At 39.9% G+C, this 22,974-nt stretch overlaps 1 protein-coding gene across 1 annotated transcript; it reads left to right on the top strand.

Moving 5' to 3' along the window:
- Positions 1-2,563: 2,563 nt before the first annotated feature.
- LOC110708598 (sugar transporter ERD6-like 5) lies at positions 2,564-22,324 on the top strand. The gene is made up of 18 exons (XM_021886770.1): positions 2,564-2,960; positions 18,195-18,257; positions 18,688-18,777; positions 18,921-18,980; positions 19,073-19,138; positions 19,230-19,295; positions 19,385-19,460; positions 19,548-19,612; positions 19,689-19,775; positions 19,884-19,964; positions 20,318-20,402; positions 20,512-20,555; positions 20,708-20,770; positions 20,868-20,927; positions 21,030-21,083; positions 21,281-21,340; positions 21,428-21,542; positions 21,640-22,324. Exons 1-18 carry the CDS (start codon positions 2,787-2,789, stop codon positions 21,762-21,764), a joined length of 1,434 nt encoding a protein of 477 aa, XP_021742462.1. The 5' UTR covers positions 2,564-2,786; the 3' UTR covers positions 21,765-22,324.
- The last annotated feature ends 650 nt before the right edge of the window (positions 22,325-22,974 follow it).

The following is a 22,974-nucleotide window of genomic DNA, read 5'->3' as shown; positions in this document are numbered from 1 at the left end:
TGAAATCGAGCATACGTGCATAGTATTGTGGGAAATAGTTTTTAAACCAATGTATATAAGGAATTAGTTTATATTATTACATTGTTTTGGGAAATCACTCTGTTAAATATATCTTTTTTTGAACTGTTATTGTATGCAAACATTATGCTCCTAAAAACCTTTATTTACATTTTTTTTTTCATTAGTACTATCAACAACTAAAGTTGTGACATAAAAGTATAAGACCAACCTAAAAATATTTATTTACCTATATTTTTTGTTTACATACTTGTATATTTTTTTCAAAAATGTTGACCCTGTTTACCAACTTATTCAGGGTATAATCGTCCATACTTATTTAGGGGTTACTCAGTCGGTCAAGAATTACTTATTCTGGGACTCAGATCAATCGGGTAGCGTGTTTTATTTTTGCGTGAGAGTAACCCTTGACTGACCGTGTAACCCCTGGATAAGTCATCCTTGAATAAGAAACCCTTTACCGAATAACCTCTGAATAAGTAACTGACAAATTATTTATGAGAGAATAACTTGAATTGTATTGATGATCTTAGCTAATATTTATAGCCTATAAAAGATAACCTACACAATATATTGTGGATTTTCTTCATGCAGGAGAAAGCCACTAAGTTTATATGATAGAGTTTATATTGTATTGATGATCTTGGCTAATATTTATAGCCTATAAAAGATAACCTACACAATATAAAGTCTATCATATAAACTTCCATAAATCTATCTTAGAATACCACTAAGATATATTATTATCCTAAATATAATATCATAAGATCTATTTGGAAAATATATCACAATAATATATTTTCCTATATTCCTAACAGTAACCCCGACCACACGGTGTGATCAGCCACATATAAAAATTTGTGAAACTATTATTGGCATTAGAGATGCTCTTAGCTTAGCAAACCACTCTAAACCCAACAACTTTTGTGCGACTAATAGCTGACACAACAAGTAATCCTTGATCGACGAGTAACTTCTGATCGATTAAAACCTGATCGATGACCAAGTAACCCCTAACCGACCAAGTAACCCCTGACCTACTTAGTAACCTCTGATCGAGTAGTCATGACCGACTTAGTAACTCTTGACCAACCGAGTAACCCCTAATTAACTTAGTAATCTTTGACCTAGTGACAGTTTCTGATAAAAAAATTTTCCTCCAAAAGTATTATTGATGTTATTATTTTTTTTTCTTTTTCAAGGTAATGTTAATGATTGGAAATGATTGATTAATTATACATTCTTTTTAAGGGTAATGATATATGTAGCCCTCAAGTGTATATATAAGCAATAAATATACTTCCTAAAATGAAATTAAGTAGGGAATTCGTGACAAAATCACGCCCAAATCGGTGTAATAAATTTTAATTTATCTTTAATATTTCCCTTTTTAGCTTCTTATAGGGTTATGTATATAATTTTCCTTTTATTAAAAGCTTTTATGACTAAATTGACTAAATACTAGGGCTGAGCAAAACTACCCGAAAAACCGAAAACCCGTTCCGTTACCGTTCCAAAAATTAGGGTACCCGATCCGATAATCATAACGGTTTGGGAACCCGTTCCGATAATTTGTTATCGGGTATGGTTTTTGGGTATCATTTTAAAATTAACGGGTACCCGTTCCGTTCCGATAAGCAATTATTTTGTTTTTTTTCCTACTTAAATCTATCTTTTCAATATTTAAAATCTTACGTTACTTCATAATCACTATAAATATCAATAATTAGTAATGTTATTAATAATTTGGTCAAGATCATGTGGTATTGTTGTTAATTAGTGTTAAAAAATATCATAATAACTAATTTTTTAAGTTTAATTATCACTATTGGATACTTTATAGGGTATCCGATAACCGTTCCGAAAATTCGGGTACCCGAAGTCCGGGTACCCGAACTTATCGGTTCGGGTTATGGATAGTGATATTGGTTATCGGGTACCCGAACCGTTAGTACTAATGGTACGGGTACCCGTCCCATGCTCACCCCTACTAAATACACAATTTCTATTTCTATGATCGAAGTAAAAGTAATTGAAGGTTGGTCTCTTTCATATTTATTTTTTCCTCTTCATAGATTTAAATAAAATAAATAAATATAAATAAATATAAAAATGGAAAAAAAAAAATCTCCTACGTAGATTTTATTAGTGATTGTCGAGTTTGAAATTTCCATTCTTTATTTATTCTTCAAATTTTCTATAATGAATAAAAAATGAATGCTAATATTTAAAAAAATTTACTATAGCTATGTCGTTATTAATTAGAGTACTAGTATTTAACATCATGTTCTTTATTTTAGCTCAATTAATCTAACAAGAGGGATCACGATTATTATGTTTTACTTAAAATATTCATACTACGTAATCAAAAGAAAAAAAAATTCATATTACACACTTACCTGTTCACATTTGCTGAACTGAGCTGAAGTGAACTGAACTGAACTAATTGGAGCTGAACTGAACTGAACTGAACTGAACTGAACTGAATATTTTATGAGAGAGGGAAATTAGGAGCTGAACTGAACTTAACTGATTGGAGCTGAACTGAACTGAAATTAAATAAATATGAACAGACCCTTACAATCAAAACTTTTTATTTTTTTTATTAAAACTGTGCTATAATAACACTAACAAGGTAACCCCATAACAGTTGGTCACGCACTCACACAGTCACACATATAAAAGTTTGTGCTCTAACACAACCCACGTCTCTTTAACTTTAGTTTATTCAGTTGGAGGAAAAGCAAAAGCAAAAGTATCAACAAACAATGAAGGAAGAAGTAAGTGTCCAACTCCTCCTAAATGCTAACACCAACACTAATCATCAGCATAGACTAAATGAAGTTGATGGAAAACCATTGTCGTCGTCGTCGTCTATCACTCCTACGCTGCTTCTCTCAGTGTTCGTTACTGTCTTGGGTTCGTTTTCCTGCGGCTATACTGTAAGCTTTTTAATCCCAACTTTTATTTATTTATCAGATTTTAATTAGAGAATAATTGTACATCATGAACATGTTTGTATGTATGTGTGTGTATGTCTTGATTTGAGAGGTATAATACTAGCTGCATATTTGTGAAATTCATAGTTGAATACTCCCTTTGTCTCTAAGTTCTCTTTTTTGTTTGTCTCATATTCCTCTTTAAAATATTTCGTTCCAAGTTACTAATAGAGTAGATAAACCGATTTTGTTGAAACTATAAGATAGGGAGACCGGGGAAATAATATTAAAAACTTGTATTCAATTTCATTAATAAACGTACTAAACTAATAAATTAACTACAAGTTTGTCCCTCATCTCTAAATCCATTGAAATTATTAAGCTAGAAGTAAGGAATATAATCCCTAACCATTAATCTACTAAACTCACTGCTTTTATGACTTCCCTAACACAAACTAATTATACATTAGAATTAATAAAACACTAACAATTTAAAGCATTACAAATTATAAGCTTCAAGTCCTTCAACCAAAAATCATTACCTTAAACTTTTGGTTGAGTTAGTCATGTAACAAATTAAGGATTTGTTCTCATACGATTATTTTCATTTAAGCTCAACTCAATTCAGTTCTTTCAGTTCGGTTCATTTTCTAATTTCCTTCTCTTATAAAATATTTAATTCAATTCAATTCAATTAAGCTCAAATAAGTTCAGTTCAATTAAGCTCAAATAAGTTCAGTTCAATTAAGCTCAAATAAGTTCAGTACAATTCAATCAATGAGAACTGACCCTAACTATTTAAGTGGCCCTAACTATTAACTATTACTCTACTCGTACTTAAGAAATTTTGCCACAACTTCACTAGTTCTTTGACTTATTTCTTTTCTCATCAACTACTGTCCAACCCCACTTGCAAGCCATGTGCACATTATTTTTTTATTATTTTTTTTTTTCTGAAAAAAAAGCTTTGTTCGATGAGACATTTTCATAGTTGGAAGGACTGTAGGAGCATTAGATATGAGTATTAATATTGTTTTTTTTTTTTTTGTTAATGAGTCCAGGATGGTGTGGTGTGGCCGTGTGGGTAGTCGAGTAGAAAGTGCACAATTCTTTTACTTTTTGCTTTTAATTTATATTTTTTAGACACTTTATGCTATAGGAAATGGTAAAGGCTCATAGTGGGTACATAGATCATTCAACATTTTTGAATTTTTTAAAGGTTTTTTAATTTTTTTTTTTTAAAGTATATTGTTAAACAACTTCAAGTATATTTTAACAACGATTAGGTTTTCTTATAGAATTCTTGTTAATCAAATTTTTAAATGGTTTGAGCTAATCATCTCAATGTCACTATTAGAATTTTTCATTCATTAATTATGTAACTAATTTCAACGATACACACACTGTACATTTTTATCTATCTATAAAAAAACACACTACAATATAATATTGTGTTACTAAATGAATCTCGTGTGATGCACGTTTGTTTGTATTTTTTCAAATAAAAATTCCTATATATATATATAACAGATAAACTTTGTGATATTCTCTTGCTTACTACTTGACTTTTTAATTATAAAATGAATTATTAACTTTATTTCTTTAGATTAAATTCGTAATATAAAAAGATAATATTTTACTTTACAAAGTTTCATATGTGACTGGTCACACCGTGTGGTTGGGGTTACTTCGTCAGGAGTTACTTGATTAATCTGGGTTACTGTACTCAATCAACAAGGGTTACTCGGACACTCAGGGGTTACTCGGTCGGTGTTTGGGTTTGTCTTTGCCATGCGATATGCTAGTTTTATTTTATAATTAGTACTCTGTATGAAATTGTAAATCTAAAATAAATTGCAATTTTTTTTTTTCATTGGCTAAAATATAACTATTGGACGCTCTAAGATTAATCTTACGTGGCATAATCTTATTGTAGCGTTTCAAAATTATTATTTATTTATTTATTATTATCTTACGTAGCACTTTTTTTTTTTTAAAAAAAACTAATCTTACATGGATTAATAATCCGATTGTAGCGTTTTAAAAATATTAATCTTAAGTGACGCTCTAATAATTTTGTAAAAAATAAAATCCTAGGTGGCGATCTAAAAACTCGGGAAAAAATTCCCCTTTATATATATACAATAGTTTTGTGTCCGGGCGATCCGGATTGTAAAGTTTATCATGAAATTTTTGGCTTGAATTTTTAATACATTCATATAATTCCTTTTCATAATTTATATACTCTTAGTAGTGTATTTTTTGTAATTTTGTTTGTAAATAGAATTATGTATTAATATTGACTTGAAAATATTTTTATTGAACTTAAACTATTTTTACTAAAATGAAAGTATTTTAAGCAAAGTAAAATTATTTTTACTGATTAGAACTTATTTTTTTACATATACTCTATTTTTTTAATAAATTAAATATATCTATGATATAATTAACTTGAAATTATTGAAAGTTTTTTTTTTAACCAATATTCACTATAATTCATTAAAATAAATTAATATATATTATAAATGGATCTTATTTCAAAGAATTTTTTTAAACGAATTTTATGATGGAAATAGAATCTAGTTATAGGACATTTATTAACAACTACAGTATAATTAATTTTGTATATATGAAATATTAGAAATATATCAGCAATAAAACTTTATCTAGCAATTTTATTCTTGAAAAATTCTATCCAAAATTCGCTACTTTTTTATCATATGTGTCACAATAAAACCTAGTTTTTGCCTACGTGGCGTGACACGTGGCGAATAATTGTAATGTCAAGTGTCACATCGTGGCCTGGCTGCGAGACCGACTTTATATATATATTAAAGATAGGATATATATTAGATTGTGATTATTGATCATTTTATTACATTTTAAAAACTACAAGTTATTTACCAATTGTTTCGGGGTTTTCTGATGTCCTGCGGGAGAGTTACAATTCCGAGACTGGAACCGGACGCCTGTACCTGCAAAATAACGGAGACTCCTGAGAGCTCCGCCTCCAACGGTCAAGTTAGTACCTGATTAAGGAGTTATTAATACGGAAATTAAAGTACTAAGATCTCTCTAGGTGAGAGTGCTTAATGTTGGTAATCTGCGTCGTTAGCGAGATTAGCCGGTTGTTGGTGTTCCGTAATATTTCTGTTCTTCTCTGCTTGATTTCTTGATTTTTCGATTGCCTAACTAATGAGGATTAATTAAGTATTTATAGCCTTGAGAAGCGTGCCACTCTCTAGGTTTAAGGTAAACCTAGGGCTGATCGGGCCTCTAGACTGGATTGGGCCTTGATGGCCGGTTTTCCCATTTGGCATGGGTGGACACGTGGCGTGCTTTGATTGGTCCGTAGAGGACGTATCTGTGATTGACACGTGGCGGGCTCCTATTGGCCTTCGTGAAGGACCCGTGGCGGAACCTGGTTGGTCCACTTGTCAGACGGTGATTGGTGGATAAAAATCCCCTAATCATTTGCCCCTCACAGGTGGCACGTGACTGGTCACGTGTCGCCTGTGACAGGTGTCGCACGGTGACAGGCGACGGCCTGCTACAGGTGTCACCTTGCAAACGGCCGAGAGATTTTCCCGCCCAAATTTTGAATTTGGAAGCGACCTTTCGCCTTCTCACTTTGCCTATAAAAGGAAGTGCTGACTTCGGTCATTTTCACATTTGAGAACTTTGCGAGAACATTCGGACCCCTGAACTTGCTCTGACATTTCAGACCTTTTCTGCCTACCGCCTGTTCTGACAAGCCGACTGCACCGGACTTCCAGGACTTCATCAACCGTCACTCGTTCAGGTAACTCAGTTCTCTTACTCTTAATTTTCTTTTTATTTTTTGAAATGGCACCACGGAAGCACACGACACGACCTAAGTTAGTGATCAGCCGGTCACCGGGGACGGCTGAATCTAGGACTAGGAGTGCCGCCTGCCCTTTTCTGGACCCATCTTTTCCCTTTATACAAAGTCCGACTGTATCTGTGTCTATGCAGAACGTGATGGCCAGAACGAAACAGACTGCTATGATATCAAACTCAGACGGCTCCTCCCAAAGGGTGCTCCTTAGTGAAACATCTGACCAGGCGCCAGATGTAGAATTGAAACGAGGCGACTGCCAAGCCGACAGTTCTGAGAGAGGGGCCAAGGTGGTCCCTTCCCATCTTACCGTTGACATGTCTAATTTTCCTCCTGCTCCTTCTAAGGGAGAGGAGGCGGGCCCCTCTGGGAGAGGGGAGGAGTCGTCCTCTTCGGACTCGTCAGAGGACGAGTCCGAGTCCAGCTCTTCTGGCCACAGTTCTCCAGGCTCAGAAGAAAGACATAGCCGCCTACAAGAGGCGAGACTTTCTCATGCAGTTGAGAAGGGGGACAATTGGGCGGAGCCGTCCGCCTCTTACAGAGAGGAAAACGCCCCCTACTACTGCATGGTACCCCGGGGCCGGATCGCAACCATGCAAGACAACGTGGCGAGCTTTATTGCCAACCACAGAATGGGCCCGGAATTTTTACTGTTCGTGCCGGATCCAGAAGACACTGTCGTCTGGCCGGCTGGTACCAGCTATGGTGACGGCTGCTTTGGCTGCTATGTGGCGGCCATCAAAGCTGGACTGCGCTTCCCATTACATCCGGCTGTTCAGCGGATTTTAGATGGGTATGATCTGGGGTTATGGCAGTTAGCCCCCAACTCTTGGGTAAACGTACTCGGCTATGTGGCCGGGTGCGAAATGTACGGGGTGGAGCCAAGCTTTGAGGCTTTCGCCCACATGAACTATCTCAGCCGGACCCCTAAGTCGGGAGGTACCGGCTGGTACCAATTAACAAGCCATAGGGGTTACCTCATGACGAGAGGTAAGGCGAACAAATGGAAGGATTGGCGGAACACCTTCCTTATCATTGAGGGTTCAGACACGGAGCTGAACCAACGTTTTAACAAGTGGAATAGGGATCCGCCTCTTCTTGCAGGCGGCCGAAGCATGCCGCCTGTTCCCCCAAAGGCTAAAAGAGAGATCCTAGACAAAGGACTCTTCAAAGTAGAGACTAGGGTGAACCCTACGTCAGGGGTACGAGAGCAAGTACCCCTAAACTGCGTCCCGAGCTTCAAGTGGCTCTATGACGAGTACTTTTTGGCCGCCTGTGGCCTCAGCAGTCGGTGCTCTAGAGGTAGCCGGCCTGACAAATACTCTGTTTTTTCACGCCTTGTTTACTTAGGATTTTTACTAACTTTGCTGTTTATTTCTTGCAGCTGACGCCATGAGTAAAATAACAGCATCCAAGACTGCGGCGGCCATGTTGCGGGCCTCGCTCATGCAACAGTCTTATGCCGACTCCCCCAACAAGGGGGCACCCTTGGTAAGCTTCGAAAACTCCCTCTTTTAGGAGTTGTCTTATGCATATACTAACTCTTTTTGTTTTCAGTCTGGCACTCCAAGGGCTTCTTCCTCGCAACAGCCGGACCCCAAGGCCCGGAGGACGACTGTTGCAAGCTCTCCTGGGTCTTCCAGGAAAACAGTGGCGGCTGAGAAGCAGCCGGCCACTTCTTCTAAAACCCCGGCGGGGCCGCCTAGAAGTATGGACAATCACTTGTAAAAACTCACACTTGCTTCCTTCTTGACTAGGTCTAACTTGTTTTTTCCTTTCGCTTAATGCAGCCGGCCCTCAGGGGCTTGACTTGGTTGAGGTAGCCAAGTCCATGGTTAAAGTAGTTCCTCCATCTGACAGGGAGGCGGTCAGGGGTGCCGGCACCCTTGACCTTGATGGGATTTCAGGGGTCCTTGCTGAGGTATACTTAGCATATTTTTGAGCTTTTGAGTTCCAGGACGCCTGTTATCTTTTTTGTTTGGAAACTGACGCCTGTTTTTCTTTGTACTTAGGCCCTGCTCCGAGTCAACAGCCTTCGCAAGCCGATTGATCGGAAAAACAAAGAGGTAAAGGCCGCAAAAGCTATGGCCGCCTCCAGCTGTGATAAGGCAATGTTTCAAATTGCCCAAAATGAAGTACTGACCATTGATCTTCTTTATTATCAGGCGCAGGCTACCGCCGCTGTTCGGGCTCAGTTAGAGGCGGCCCAAAAGAAGGTTGACGAGCTGGAGGCGACCGTCACAAACCTTAAGGCCGAGCTGAAACCTCTTCGCCAAAAAATGCACTCTTACGAAGCCATGGAGAAATCTTTGGCCAACGTAAAAGAACGCCTGGTGAGCCAAGAGAAGAGTCTTACCCAAGAGCTCTCGGAAAAGGCCGAGCAAGAGAAGAAAGAGCTCGTCCGGGAGATGGTGGAAGACTCCGCTCAAATCCAGCGCATGACCTGGGAACGACTAGTGCCGACTTTGCCTCATGGGAAAGAACGTACCGCCAGTGTTCGGAAACATATAATCAACAGATCCTGGCGGCTGCTGAAGAAGAGGCGTTGGAAGGTGCGTTGGAGGAGGAAGAGCCGGTTGTGGCGCTTGTGCCACTTGGGGGTAAGGCATCAAAAGAGGGTGCAGCTAAAGCCGAGTCCAGCAAGAAGAGTGCTGACCAGGCGGCAGCTGCTGATTCTGAACTGCCCCCTTCTTAAGCTTTAAGTATTTTTTCCACGGCCTGCGTGCCGTTTGCTTTGTAATTACCCGGCCAGGGGGCCGGGGTTTTGAATATTCTGCTGGTCTTTAATGACCGGCTTATTTTTAATCAAATTTTTGTTTTGGTTCAAATTTGTCTAAGTATTCCATATCTAATATCCCTTTGTTCACTAGACCGACTGTTGTGTATGGCCGAACGTTGCAGACAGGTACAAATAGTAAGTACGCCGCCTATGCCCCTGGACGACTGGTTGAATGTTTCCAGGATAGACGATCAGTCGGCCATTTATTCAATCGGTATTCGAACTATTTATTCAATCGGTCTGACCAAGTAAATAGTATTACCTAGTCGTCAAGGAATTAAGTAGGATAACAAGCGGCGGGTACCGGTTGTTTCCCTTTATTGCCAATGTTGGCTTTTAACTCGTAATTTGTTTAACCTAGCAAGAGTAGTGGTTGAGAGTCCCTGTTTGTTAAAAACAGGCGGACGACTCATACCTTTTAGGCTCCATACTAAGTTTGAGTGACTATTAAGTTAACATAGGAGTTACTTAGTCTTCGTCACACTCTAGATTGAATAGTAGAGGTACCAGGCGGCGGAGGCCGGCTAGACCCCTTGATTCGCCAATGTTTGTTGGCTATTAACTCAATAGGTACCCCCTGCATTTATCCCAAGTAATACAGGCGGTCATCTGACTCAGATGTCAACTGCTACCACTGGTTTGGTTAGTGATAGAGTTATCCTTGTCTCAAAAACGGCTACGTGGTTGCCCTTGGGGATAGTCGTATAGGTGTCGTGTAATTAGTTTATAGAACAATGTTCCACCCAAAAGGGAGCTGCTCTCTGCGACGAATTTCATCCGGAGGGATGCCGTCGGACGCCTGCTATGATGTTGGGACAGGTCGTATTAGTTCTGTAGATTTGATCAGGTGGCTTGGCGCCTGGTCTGATCATTCGGCCGGTGGCCTTGGTAAGTTCTTGGTGAACGTAGGTGCTAAGTAAAAGAAGGGTAGCCGCCTGTTAGACACAGGGTCGGCCAGGCCCTAATCTTTTTAGCTAAGTATTGTGAGTAAAATACTCAATGGAGAGTAGCCGACTGTAAAGGAACAGACGGCATGCCCCTCAGAAGATAGAGTGAAAAACTCAATGGAGAGTAGCCGACTGTAAAGGTACAGACGGCATGCCCCTCGTAATACAAAATTAAATAGTAAGTGCAAACTTTATTAAGTAGCTCTTTACTTTACATCTCTTAGAAGAAATATTTTTTAAGGTTATCTACATTCCAAGTTCGAGGCAACGGTTTTCCGTCTGGTGTTTCCAGACGGTAGGTACCGTCCCTGACTTCCTCATAGATTCGGTAGGGTCCTTCCCAGTTGGGAGTTAGTTTGCCAGACTCATTAGCCCTACCTACTGCTTCCATTTTTCTAAGTACAAAGTCCCCTACTTTGAGTGGACGCCTGTGTACTTTTTTGTTGTATGATCTAGTCATTCTCAGGCGATAGATCTCATGGCGCAAAACAGCATTGCCCCTCTTTTCAGGAAGTGAGTCTAATGCCAGGCGCATGGCTTCCCAGTTTGCCTCTTCGTTATACAGCATTACTCGAAGAGTCGGCTCGTAGTGTTCTATTGGAAGAACAGCTTCTGCACCATAAGTTAGGAGGAATGGAGTTTCTCCAGTCGCCCCTTTTTCAGTCGTCCTAATGGCCCAGAGAACATGTGGTAATTCATCCGCCCATAGGCCGCCTGCTCGTTCAATCTTTTTCTTGAGACCGTCTGAGATGATTTTATTGAAGGCTTCTACCTGGCCGTTTGCTTGTGGACGACCGACAGATGCAAAGTAATGTGCAATTCCTTGGTCTCCCAACCAGCTTTTGAGAACAGGCGTCTCAAATTGGGGACCATTATCAAAAACCATAGACATGGGAACCCCGAACCGAGTGATGACGTTTTTCCAAATGAATGAAATTACATCTTTCGTCTTGATTCCCTTTACAGCCTCCGCCTCTACCCATTTAGTGAAGTAGTCAACGGCAACAAGTATATACCTTCTGCCGCCTGTAGCAGGCGTATATGGACCCAGAATGTCCATGCCCCACTTAGCAAACGGTAGTGGGCTGTGAATGGTAGTGAGGTCAGTAGCCGGACGGTGAATTAATTTGCCAAACCTTTGGCACTTGTCACATTTTTTCACCATCTCCATTGCATCTGCTTCCAAAGTAGGCCAAAAGTAGCCCTGCCGCCTTGCCCTTTGAGCAAGCATCCTACCACCTATATGGGAAGCACAGAAACCAGAGTGAAGATCATCTAGTATCTCTCGTCCCTTTTCAGGAGTAACACACTTTAAGAAGGGTTGAAGGTACCCCCTCTTGTGAAGTTCTCCCTGTATCATCTCAAAACAAGAGGCTCGTTTTTTCAGTGTTGCCGCTTGTTGAGGATCATCCGGCAGTTTACCGTTTGTCAGATATGCCCTGATTGAATCCATCCAGGTTGAGCTTCTGTCTAGGATTCCAATAGGGTTTTCCTCGATGCTTCTCTTCTCCATTACTTCCCAAAAAACAGTTCGAGGAGTATCGGAGGAGGCGGATGATGCTAATTTTGACAGTGCATCTGCCTGGTTGTTTTCTGATCTCGGCACTTGGATCAGATGGAAATCCTCCAGGGAGCCGACTGCTTGTCGGACCGCCTGTAAATACTTGATCATGGCCGGATGGGTTGCTTCGTATTCGCCATTGTACTGACTCACTATCAATTGTGAATCAGAACAGGCGTCTATTTTTCTTGCCCCTGCCGCCTTGCACATGCGGATCCCGGCTAGTAAAGCTTCATATTCTGCCTCATTGTTTGAAGCCTGAAAACTGAAGCGTAGAGCATACTCGAACCTGTCGCCCTCTGGAGATTGACATACGACGCCTGCTCCACAACCATTTGAAGTAGAGCTTCCGTCCACATATACCTTCCAGACTTGGTCTGGAACTTGAGAGTCAGGAGGACGAGTCATCTCTACAATAAAGTCAGCAAAGGCTTGCCCCTTCACTGCTTTTCTAGGCTCGAAAGTAACTTCGAGGCTCTGTATTTCTATGGCCCATTTGATCATTCGTCCTGACGACTCCATGATGGTAAGGGGCCGCTTGATTGGTTGGTCGGTATACACGACGACTGCATGTGCCAAAAAGTAGGGCTTCAATTTTTTAACAGCCATGAAGTGTGCAAGACCAAATTTCTCCACTAGGGGATACCTCAACTCGGCATTTTTCAGTACGTGACTGACAAAGTAGACCGGGAGCTGACAGCCGTCCCTTTCAGCAAGGAGCACAGCGCTTAACGCATGATCAGAGACGGCCAAGTACATGTAGAGATCTTCTTTGGGCAAAGGGCTGACCAGCCTCGGCAAGGAATGCAAGTGAACCTTTAATTTCTGGAAGGCGGCCTCAGCATCCGGCCCCCATTCGAACCTTGCCTTTTTCTTAATTGCCTGGAAAAAGTATAGGCATTTGTCGCCTGATCGGCTTAGGAATCTCCCCAAGGCCGCCAGACAACCTGTTAACTTCTGAACCTCTCGGACGGTACGAGGCGACTGCATGTCAATGACCGCCTGTACCTTCTCAGGGTTCGCCTCTATTCCTCTCTGATTGATAAGGAATCCGAGAAATTTCCCAGACTCAACTCCAAATACACATTTCTTGGGATTGAGCATGACATGGTGCCGCCTGAGTGTGGCGAAAGTTTCTCGGAGGTCCGCCAGATGATCTTTCTGACGTTTAGTCTTGACAATCATATCATCAATATATGCCTCGACGTTTCTCCCAATCTGATCAAAGAACACTGTGTTTATCATTCGTTGGAAGGTAGCCGGGGCATTCTTAAGACCAAACGGCATGACCGTGTAATAGTATAATCCCTGATCAGTGACGAAGGCCGTCTTCTCCTGATCTTTCTTCCATAAAGGAATTTGATGGAAACCAGAATAGGCGTCCATAAAACTCATCAAGGCATGGCCGGCTGTTGAGTCGACCAGGTTATCAATTTTAGGCAGAGGGTAACTGTCTTTGGGGCACGCCTTGTTTAAGTCTGTGTAGTCTACACACATTCGCCAGGTGCCATTCGGCTTTTTAACAAGCACCACATTTGCAACCCAGTCTGGGAAGTAACATTGCCGAATGAACCCTGCATCAAGTAATTTTTTAACTTCGGCGGCTGCCGCCTGACTTCTTTCTTCGCCATGGTTCCGCTTCTTTTGCCGTACCGGCTTCTTTTTCGGATCCACAGCGAGTTTATGTACCGCCAGATCAGGACTAATGCCTGGCATTTCATGGACTTCAAATGCAAAGATGTCCTTGTATTCTTTCAACAGGTTGTGAAAGTCGTCACCAAGGTTTCTCAGAGCAGTCGTCCCAACTTTGACTGTTCGGTCAGGACGTGAGTCGTCTAATATCAGGTCCGCATGCTCACCAGTCGGCTGAGGGCGGAGCTCATCCGGCCGCTCCTCTGCCAATGATTGCTATTTTCTCGCTTTTTTCGCGGACTCTGTCTGGGACGCCTTTCTCTTTTTGCCGCCTGCTTCTTGAACAGGCGCACTCTCCTTGACATTGTCAAGGTCTGTTTTTTCTCCACTTGACCCAGTGGCCACAACAGTGGGCTTGACATCCGAGAGATAGCACTCTCGGGCCATCCTCTGATCTCCCCTTAGGGAGCCGACTGTTCCATTATCCCTTTCAAACTTAAGCAGCATAAGAGACGGGATTATAACAGCCTTGGAATTATTCAGGGTTGGTCGACCCAGAATCATGTTGTAGGCCGAGAGTTCCTCTACTACTAGGAACCGGACTACCATGTGTCGTCCTTCCCCTTTTTCGCCCAGGCGAATGGGTAAATCTACTCGTCCCAGTGGGTGGACGACTCCTCCTCCAAACCCTATTAAAGGGTGGGAGGCCGGATGTATGCAGTCCGTCTGATATTTCAGTTTTGACAGACATTTGCTGCTGATGAGATCTGAGGAGCTCCCGGTATCTATGAGGATTCGGCCAACTCTCTGGTTGGCCACTTTACATTCAATAACGAGAGGGTCGTCATGCGGCCCCCTTACCCCTCCTAGATCCTCTTCAGTGATGACAATCTCAGGAAATATATATTTGGACGGCCGTTCTTGGTGAACGGAATTTACATCTAACCGCCTTATATTATCTTTGTTGCCCCTAATAGTGGGGCCGCCTCCTGAGAAGCCGCCTGCAATGGTGTAGACGACTGCATCATCTGTATCAGAACTGTCGGCCTGTTGATTCTTTTTGGCCGACTGCTTTTTTGAGGAAGTGTTCCCCGTAGATTTCTTGACATAAGTGTCAAGATCACCTTGCTCAGCCAAGCGGTCTAGGTACCGCATGAGACTGATGCAGTCATTGGTGTGATGACCAACGTCATCATGATAAGCACAAATTTTATCTTGGTTCCGGTTGTTTGCAGAACCCTTCATGGGGAGCGGCTTCTCAATTGAGAACCGTCCCTTTATTTCTTTTAGGATAAACTGGTTATCCTTGTTAAACACATACTTTGGGGAGTATGGTTTGAATTCTTTTTTCTTTTTCTGGGCCGGCTGTTTAGAGGAATCAGCCGCCCAGACCTCTTTTCTTTTCTCATCTTTGTTGGACGACTGTTTCTGTCGTCCCTCTCTTTTGTCGAACTTTTTCCCGTCCGACTGTTTTATCGTACACAGATCAGTCGCCTGTATATAGGCTTCTGCTTCAATCAAGGCCTCTTGAAGAGTCGCCACCCTTTTTCGAACTAAATCAAATTTGAAGGTAGACCCGTCTTTGAGACCTCTAAAAAAGTCAGTATAAGCTACCTCATCCGGTAACCCTTGAATCTGTATTCTCATCAGGTTGAACCGCCTGATGTAAGAACGAAGCCCCTCCTTCTCGCCCTGCTGAATTGTTCCCAAATCAAGGGTCGTTTTCTTCGCAGGGATGTTCATAGCGAAGTTGGAGGCAAATAAGTAAGCAAGCGTCCTGAAGCTGTTTACACAACCAGTCGGCAGGTTGCCGAACCATTGCTGTGCAATTCCCTTGAGAGTCGCTGGGAAACACTTGCACCAAGTGGGATCATCCAACCCTTGAAGGTACATCAGGTTGGTGAATGCCATCAGATGGTCTTCTGGGTTAGTAGTGCCGTCATAGGCGCCTACTAGAACATTTTTTACTTTGGCCGGCTGAGCGGCTTCAGTAATTTCCTTGGAGAAGGCCGACGGCTGTTCACCAAGTCTAAGCAGCCGTAGCTGCCAGTCCATAGGTTGGACGTTTTTTGCTGCAGGTCCACCAAATGGAGGTGGCTGCATAAAATACTGTTGTTGCGGCACAAATGGTAAGTTTGGTACCGCCTGGGCACTATGAAAGCCGGACTGACGGGAGGTGCCGCCTGACTGACTCTCATGGTACGACTGAGTATGCCTCATCGAGGCATTTCGCAAACTGTCTTGAAAATTTGAAGTAGAAGCCGACTCTGATAATCGGTCACTCTTCTTCTGCTCTAGCAGGAGCCGAGCATCTGTGAACGTTTTCTTTGACCCGTCCGCCTGAATATGACGAACCGGTTTCCTATTTCCCGTAGGATAACGGAGTTTTGTGAAATCAAGAGCAGGTGGCTCCCGCTTCTTGGATTTAGGATGAGGAGTCGCCTCTCGCCCTTGAACTGGCTTCCTCTTCAGTGAAGTGGAAGGTTTCTTGGCCGACTGCTCTTTGACTGAAGCAGGCGGTTTTTTGTTGATCAACTCTTGAATCTCTCCCTTGAAGTCCCTCATGAAGGTCATGAGTTCGTTCCTTGTGATGGGAGCAGACCCATCAGTCGGCTGTTGCCGAGCAGGCGGTGCGCCTGCTGGCTCGCTTCCTGTTTGAAGATGCTCCCGTTCCCTCCTTTCGGTATGACGGGTACGTCGGACCCTTAGGGTCCCGTCTGGAGCTGTATGAGTTTCAACTTCAAATTCACTTTCGGTATCATGGTCCGACTGAACTTGAGGATCGTCTAGGGGACGCCTCTCTTCAGGAGTCGATACAGACTTGGATGCCATCTCTGAAGTACTCTCCCCACAGACGGCGCCAAATGTTTCGGGGTTTTCTGATGTCCTGCGGGAGAGTTACAATTCCGAGACTGGAACCGGACGCCTGTACCTGCAAAATAACGGAGACTCCTGAGAGCTCCGCCTCCAACGGTCAAGTTAGTACCTGATTAAGGAGTTATTAATACGGAAATTAAAGTACTAAGATCTCTCTAGGTGAGAGTGCTTAATGTTGGTAATCTGCGTCGTTAGCGAGATTAGCCGGTTGTTGGTGTTCCGTAATATTTCTGTTCTTCTCTGCTTGATTTCTTGATTTTTCGATTGCCTAACTAATGAGGATTAATTAAGTATTTATAGCCTTGAGAAGCGTGCCACTCTCTAGGTTTAAGGTAAACCTAGGGCTGATCGGGCCTCTAGACTGGATTGGGCCTTGATGGCCGGTTTTCCCATTTGGCATGGGTGGACACGTGGCGTGCTTTGATTGGTCCGTAGAGGACGTATCTGTGATTGACACGTGGCGGGCTCCTATTGGCCTTCGTGAAGGACCCGTGGCGGAACCTGGTTGGTCCACTTGTCAGACGGTGATTGGTGGATAAAAATCCCCTAATCACCAATCATTTTTATTTAAATGATTAATACGAATAGCTAGTCAAACCAACTATTATTACAATCAAGTAGATAACAACTACTCCCTTTGAATTTTTTTTTTTTTTTTTTTTTTTTTTTTTTTTTAGTAGCACTCCCTTTGATTTCTTTTGTTACTATTGTTTATAATTTTTTAGTAGCGTCTTGTTTAATTTGTCTCAACAAATGTTACAAGATTTTTTTTTAATAATATTCATATATAATTAGAGATAATAATAATAATCTAACATGTGTATTGATTATTATTGGTAAACATGTACATTCAAAACCACTAGAACAAAAAAAGACAGAGGAGTAGCAACTAACAACTTGTTACCAATCAAGGCTTGATAGGAGTAGTTTAGGAGCAAATGACCCCGGGTGTACATAATAGGCTCTCAAAGAATACAACCTTTAGGGTGGCACACTGCCACTAGGGGCGGATCTATTAAGGTGCACAGGGAGTGTGACTCAAAAAATAAAAAAAAACTAAGAGATCGCCTATTATAGATAGGCGGTCTCTTTGTTGCTTCTATTTGAGATGATCATTGTCATTTTTTTTAAATATCAAAGAGACCGCCTATTAAAAAATATCAGATAGATGGTCTCTTTGTTTCTGCTTTGCCACCATGTCATTAGAGACCTGTTATCTAGTTAACAGGTCTCTTTTTTCTTTCATATTTCATTAAAGAGACCTGTTATATTTAATAACGGTCTCTTAAGTAATCTCACTTTTTTTTAATTAATTCTTGTTTCTAAGTAAAAAATCATAAAGTTAGTTTAATGTAATAGTTTTATAGTATGTATTTTTATGTCCTATTTTTGGATTGAAATCATTTTGGTGAAATATAAATTTTTTATATAATTTTTAGATTGAAACAAGTGATCAATATTGATGGTGACTCAAGTTCGAAAATCCTAGATTCGCCACTGACTGCCACATAAAAAGCTTAAAGTAGAAAAATATTAAGCTAAATTACATCATGAAGAAACTTGACCTTATAGCATAATGCAGGTGGGATATTCATCACCAACGCAAGCTCAAATCATGAAAGAACTTGACCTTTCAACAGCAGATGTATGCACTTCTTCGTCCTCTAGGCACCATTTGGTTTGATGTAAAATGTTGGAAAACAATTTTCCCAGTGGTGAAAAATTACATCTTTAACGATGCAAAACATTTTTCTTTACAAAACAAGGGGGAAAAACCCTATTTTCCTCCTTACCTCCTTTTTTATTTCCTTCTCATTCAATCCATCCTCACATTCCTATTTTTTATTTTTCTTGAACTTTTCTTATATGCAACCAAACAGAGGAAAACTAATTTACAGTTGTGGTTTTCCTTGAAAATATGTTTTCCATGAAAACTAATTTTTCACTTAAATGTTTTACATCAAACCAAACGGGGCCTTAATTACCCAGTTGATCATTATTGACTTCAACAACGTACACTATTCTGCTACAACATTTCTGTTTTCTGTAACAATATACTAAAAGTTTTTGTGCAGTATTCACTCTTTGGATCAATGCTTAGTTTTGGAGGAATATTTGGTGCTATAGTATGTGGTAGGTTAGCAGACTATTTAGGTCGAAAACATGTAAGTTAAATCGTATTAGTCTTAAATTTTGTATGGTTGATATCAACTTTAGATTAAAATTAATCCTGTTTCTAACTTCCACTTTTTTTTTTTCTTTTTTTTTTTTTTTTTTTTTTTTTTTTTTTTTGCATTCTATGAGGCAGGCCCTAAGACTAACTGTCTTAATTTATATCTTCGGATGGTTATCTATAGCAACAGGCCAGGTTCTTCCATTTGGCATTTCCTCTTTCACTATGATCTACATCAAATTTCTGATTAAGTTGTAATTAGTTTGATTGTTTGATTCTGATCAAAGAGAGCTTGGTTGCTCGACTTGGGTCGTTGGCTGCTGGGTTTTTCAATGATAATTGGAAACTATGTTGTAAGCACATAATCCTGCTTTTCATCTTAACTTTGAGCATCAACTTATGAACTTAATAACATATGGCCTAAAACTCTGTTGCCTGTCTCAGGTTCCGGTATATATAGCTGAATTTGCACCAAAAAATCTTCGAGGAGGGTTTGTTAGCCTCCATGCGGTAACTGAGCTATACTCTAATAAAAATCAGTACAATTCTTGTTTACTTCTGCTTGGATTTTTTAACCTTCTCTTATTATCCTGATTTAGTTAATGACAGCAGTTGGATCATCATCAGTTTTTCTCATTGGACTAGTCACCACTTGGCGTACTTTAGCTCTCATTGGTAATTGATGCAGTGTTTGTTGATGTATCTCATTTCAGTTCTTGGAGTCTTCAGAAGTTCTCTGATGCCGTATTACCAATGTTTCAGGAACTACTTCGAGTCTTGTACAGATAGTTGGTCTATTCTTCATTCCAGAATCTCCTAGGTGGCTGGTAATGCATTTACAAACCAAGTTCTTGCTAGTAATTAATCAGTTCTCAAATGACAGAGTTAGTATTTGCTTTGCAGTTGATGAAGAGTAAAACCAATGCATTTGAAACAGCCTTACAGCAACTTAGAGGAGGTTCTGTTGTGAACGAAGCAGCTGACTTAAGGGTAAAGTGCAATCCCCTGCATTCTATAGTTCAATGATTGACATCCCTCGGAAAAGAAAAACTTAGTGTATGAAATCTAATGTAATGCTATTTTTGATTTGGTGTGAAGGAGAGTATTGAAGCCCTTCATCAAGTGGAAAAAGTTAGATTCCTACAACTTTTTCAGAAGAAATATGCTTACACACTCACGGTAAGCTTGAAATAAAATTTTTAACAGCTAATCCTAGTTTCTTGTATTTCCCGAGTCCAAATGTTGTTACATTGTGCCAAGATATGGCACTATATTTCAATTTACCTATTTGTGTACTCTCTATTCACTCCATAGCAGCAATCAATTTAACTATTTAGATAACGACATTCTAGAAAATCGAATCATAATTCATTATTGCAAGTGAAAATGTAACACTTTTTCTAGACATCTTTAAGAAGTAATTGTATATTTGTCTAATAATAACGGACCTAGATGATACTTCGAATATATTATGCTGAGTTGCAAAAAAAAGCAGTCATAAGCTGATTTTGGATGATGTGGAAGTGATGCAGGTCGGAATTGGCCTTGCAGCACTTCAATGCCTTGTTGGTCTGAATGGAATCTTATTCTATGCCAGTTCTATATTCAAATCAGCTGGTCAGCTATTAGCTTTTATATGACACCATGTCTGTATGAACGAGCTAAATCTTCTATGTCTCAGACAAATATATCTGAATCTGATGATGGCTCTTTAAATACTGCACAGGTTTTTCAGCAACAGTGGGAACCATAGCACTAGCCTTAATTCAGGTACTTGAAGCCTTTTACCCACATTAACGATCAAAGCAAGCCTTTTACTTCTAAATTGTATATAGAGTTGAGAATGAATCCGATCTCCCTAATGAATTTCATTCGTTACTCACAGTTTTTGAATATATTTTTTTATAACTTCTGGTTTGCAGCTTCCAAGTGTGGGTTTAGGTGTACTTTTGATGGATAAATATGGAAGGCGCCCCCTTCTAATGGTTAGTACAATGAACAAATAAAGTTTGGTTGTGATAATATATATATGTTGATCATGTTATATAGAATCGTAAACTTTGATCATGAAATATGTTGCAGATTTCGGTTCCTGGGCTCTGCTTAGGTTGCTTTCTAGCAGGCCTTTCATTTGTATTTCAGGTTTGGTGGTTTGATTTCGTTATTTTATTCTTATAACCACATTTTTCGTAGGGGTTTGTCGTTTTGCTTTACAAAAATGATAAAGTGATGTTGTTTAATCAGGAGCATCGCTTGCTGGATGGCTGCAGTTCATACATGGCTCTTACTGGCCTATTGGTACTTCATTCATCCCCAAAGCTTTGAATTTAGACTAAACTATTATACATACGAGTACATTATAACTTATATAATAACATAACAACCTGTTTAATTATTTGAATTGCAACAATTCAACACCTAAAATAATACACAATTCAAATTCTTTACATTACTTTATTATATAAGCTTTAATCATATATGTTCTTTGAGTGCAGTTTTATATTGCTTCATATCCAGTAGGCATGGGTGGTGCCGCTTCTGTTATACTCTCAGAGGTATGCTCACTTCAGTATAATAATGCGTGCAATTCGTCTTAATGATTAGCTGAAAGATTAATGGATTAATTAACTTTGTTCTTTCAGATATACCCGTTAAACATAAAAGGATTAGCAGGAAGTATTTGTTCCGTAGTATTATGTTTAGCAGGATGGATTGTTTCTTACACTTTTAACTTTCTTATGGAATGGAGTTCTTCAGGTAAAGCTGCTTTTAATTCTGCTTACTTTTCGTGTTTTAGCTTTCGAATGAATATTTTTATTTTGACACAAATGAATCAACTGCATTTCGATTCCAGGAACTTTTTTCATAATGGCGGGTATCAGTGCATTTACAATAGTTTTCGTGGCGAAATTGGTCCCAGAGACAAAAGGAAGAACACTTGAAGAAATTCATGCTTCAACAAGTAATGTTTGGCAATGATGGAATCATGGAAGGAGTTTTATAAGATAAAGTAGTTTATTAACTCCGATCCTTGTTTATACTTGGTCTAAAGAATTAGAATTTGTAAACCCATTAAATATTATCTTAATTAAACACGATTGATTATTTAAAGTCTTTCTAAACAAATCACGTTCTCACCCCACGTCCTTTCAATTAGCTTTCATTTAATATCCTACAGTTTGAGGAAAAAAAAAAACTAAGGCAAAAGTGTCAACAATGAAGGAAGAACTAATTAAGAGTCCAACTCCTTAACAACAATCACCAGCAGACACTAGATGAAATTGATCGAGGGAAGCCATGTCCAGCTGCTGCAAGGGACACGTCGTCGCCGTCCATCACTCCTACGTTGCTTCTCTCGGCGTTCATTGCTGTCTTGGGTTCTTTTTCCTGTGGCTATATTGTAAGATTTTTTTTTTCTTTTTTCATCTTGGATGATTTATAATCTCCAACTCAAGCTAGTTTGTTAATTTAGTTGTATATTAGATTGTCACGTCAATGGTGTAATTTAAACTTATGTTAAAGGAGTTGACTATGGTGAATGTAGACCTATATCATTGTTGAAATTTGTAACCAATAGGAGAAAAAATAAAGAAAAAATAAAAACTAATAATCCCACCTTTGTCATTTTTACTCAAAACACTTTCACATTTTCGAAATCTTGAAACAATTTCACCTTTAACCTCTATATTCACAAAATAGACTTTTTTACCTAAAACCTGTTGAACCGGTATTTTTTTTTTTTTCTTCTAATAATTAAATTCTTTATTCTCTCTTCCCACCTCACCATCTTCTTCCATGGCCAACCCACCGTGACCACCGCCTACCCCGCAGTCTGAACCCTCAAAATCCCCTAGCCTCGCGTATCCATCATGCACCTCGCAGAAGCCATATCCCCTCCTCAAGCATTGCCAGAGACAATAGTACTCCAATCAAAAGTATCTCTTTCAAGCATTTCATTGAACACCTTCCGTGTTTCAAAAACCTTACCAAGTTTCCATAAAATTCAACCAATGCAGTCAAACACTAACACATGAGCATTTTCAAATCCCATTTTTCAAGCATAATAATGAATATATTCTCCAATTTGCAACTCAAATGATTGACGACAAACCTTAATTAATGGAGATAAAAAGTACTCCCTCCGTCCCTAAATTACATTCCTCTTTTTATCATTTATTCCTCATATAAT

The sequence above is a fragment of the Chenopodium quinoa genome, unplaced genomic scaffold (assembly GCF_001683475.1).
Source record: "Chenopodium quinoa cultivar QQ74 unplaced genomic scaffold, ASM168347v1, whole genome shotgun sequence".
NCBI classification, from domain to species: domain Eukaryota; kingdom Viridiplantae; phylum Streptophyta; class Magnoliopsida; order Caryophyllales; family Amaranthaceae; genus Chenopodium; species Chenopodium quinoa.
The sequence above is the reverse complement of the archived record's forward strand: the minus strand, read 5'-3'. Positions and strand labels throughout refer to the sequence as shown.

Bases quoted from the DNA above. Each gene is read 5' to 3' on its own strand.
- LOC110708598 (XM_021886770.1), top strand. From the start codon at position 2,787: ATGAAGGAAGAAGTAAGTGTCCAACTCCTCCTAAATGCTAACACCAAC. The intron at 18,778-18,920 runs GTAAGTTAAATC...TCTATGAGGCAG, and splicing joins ACTATTTAGGTCGAAAACAT to GCCCTAAGACTAACTGTCTT. The intron at 20,556-20,707 runs GTACTTGAAGCC...TCTGGTTTGCAG, and splicing joins TAGCACTAGCCTTAATTCAG to CTTCCAAGTGTGGGTTTAGG.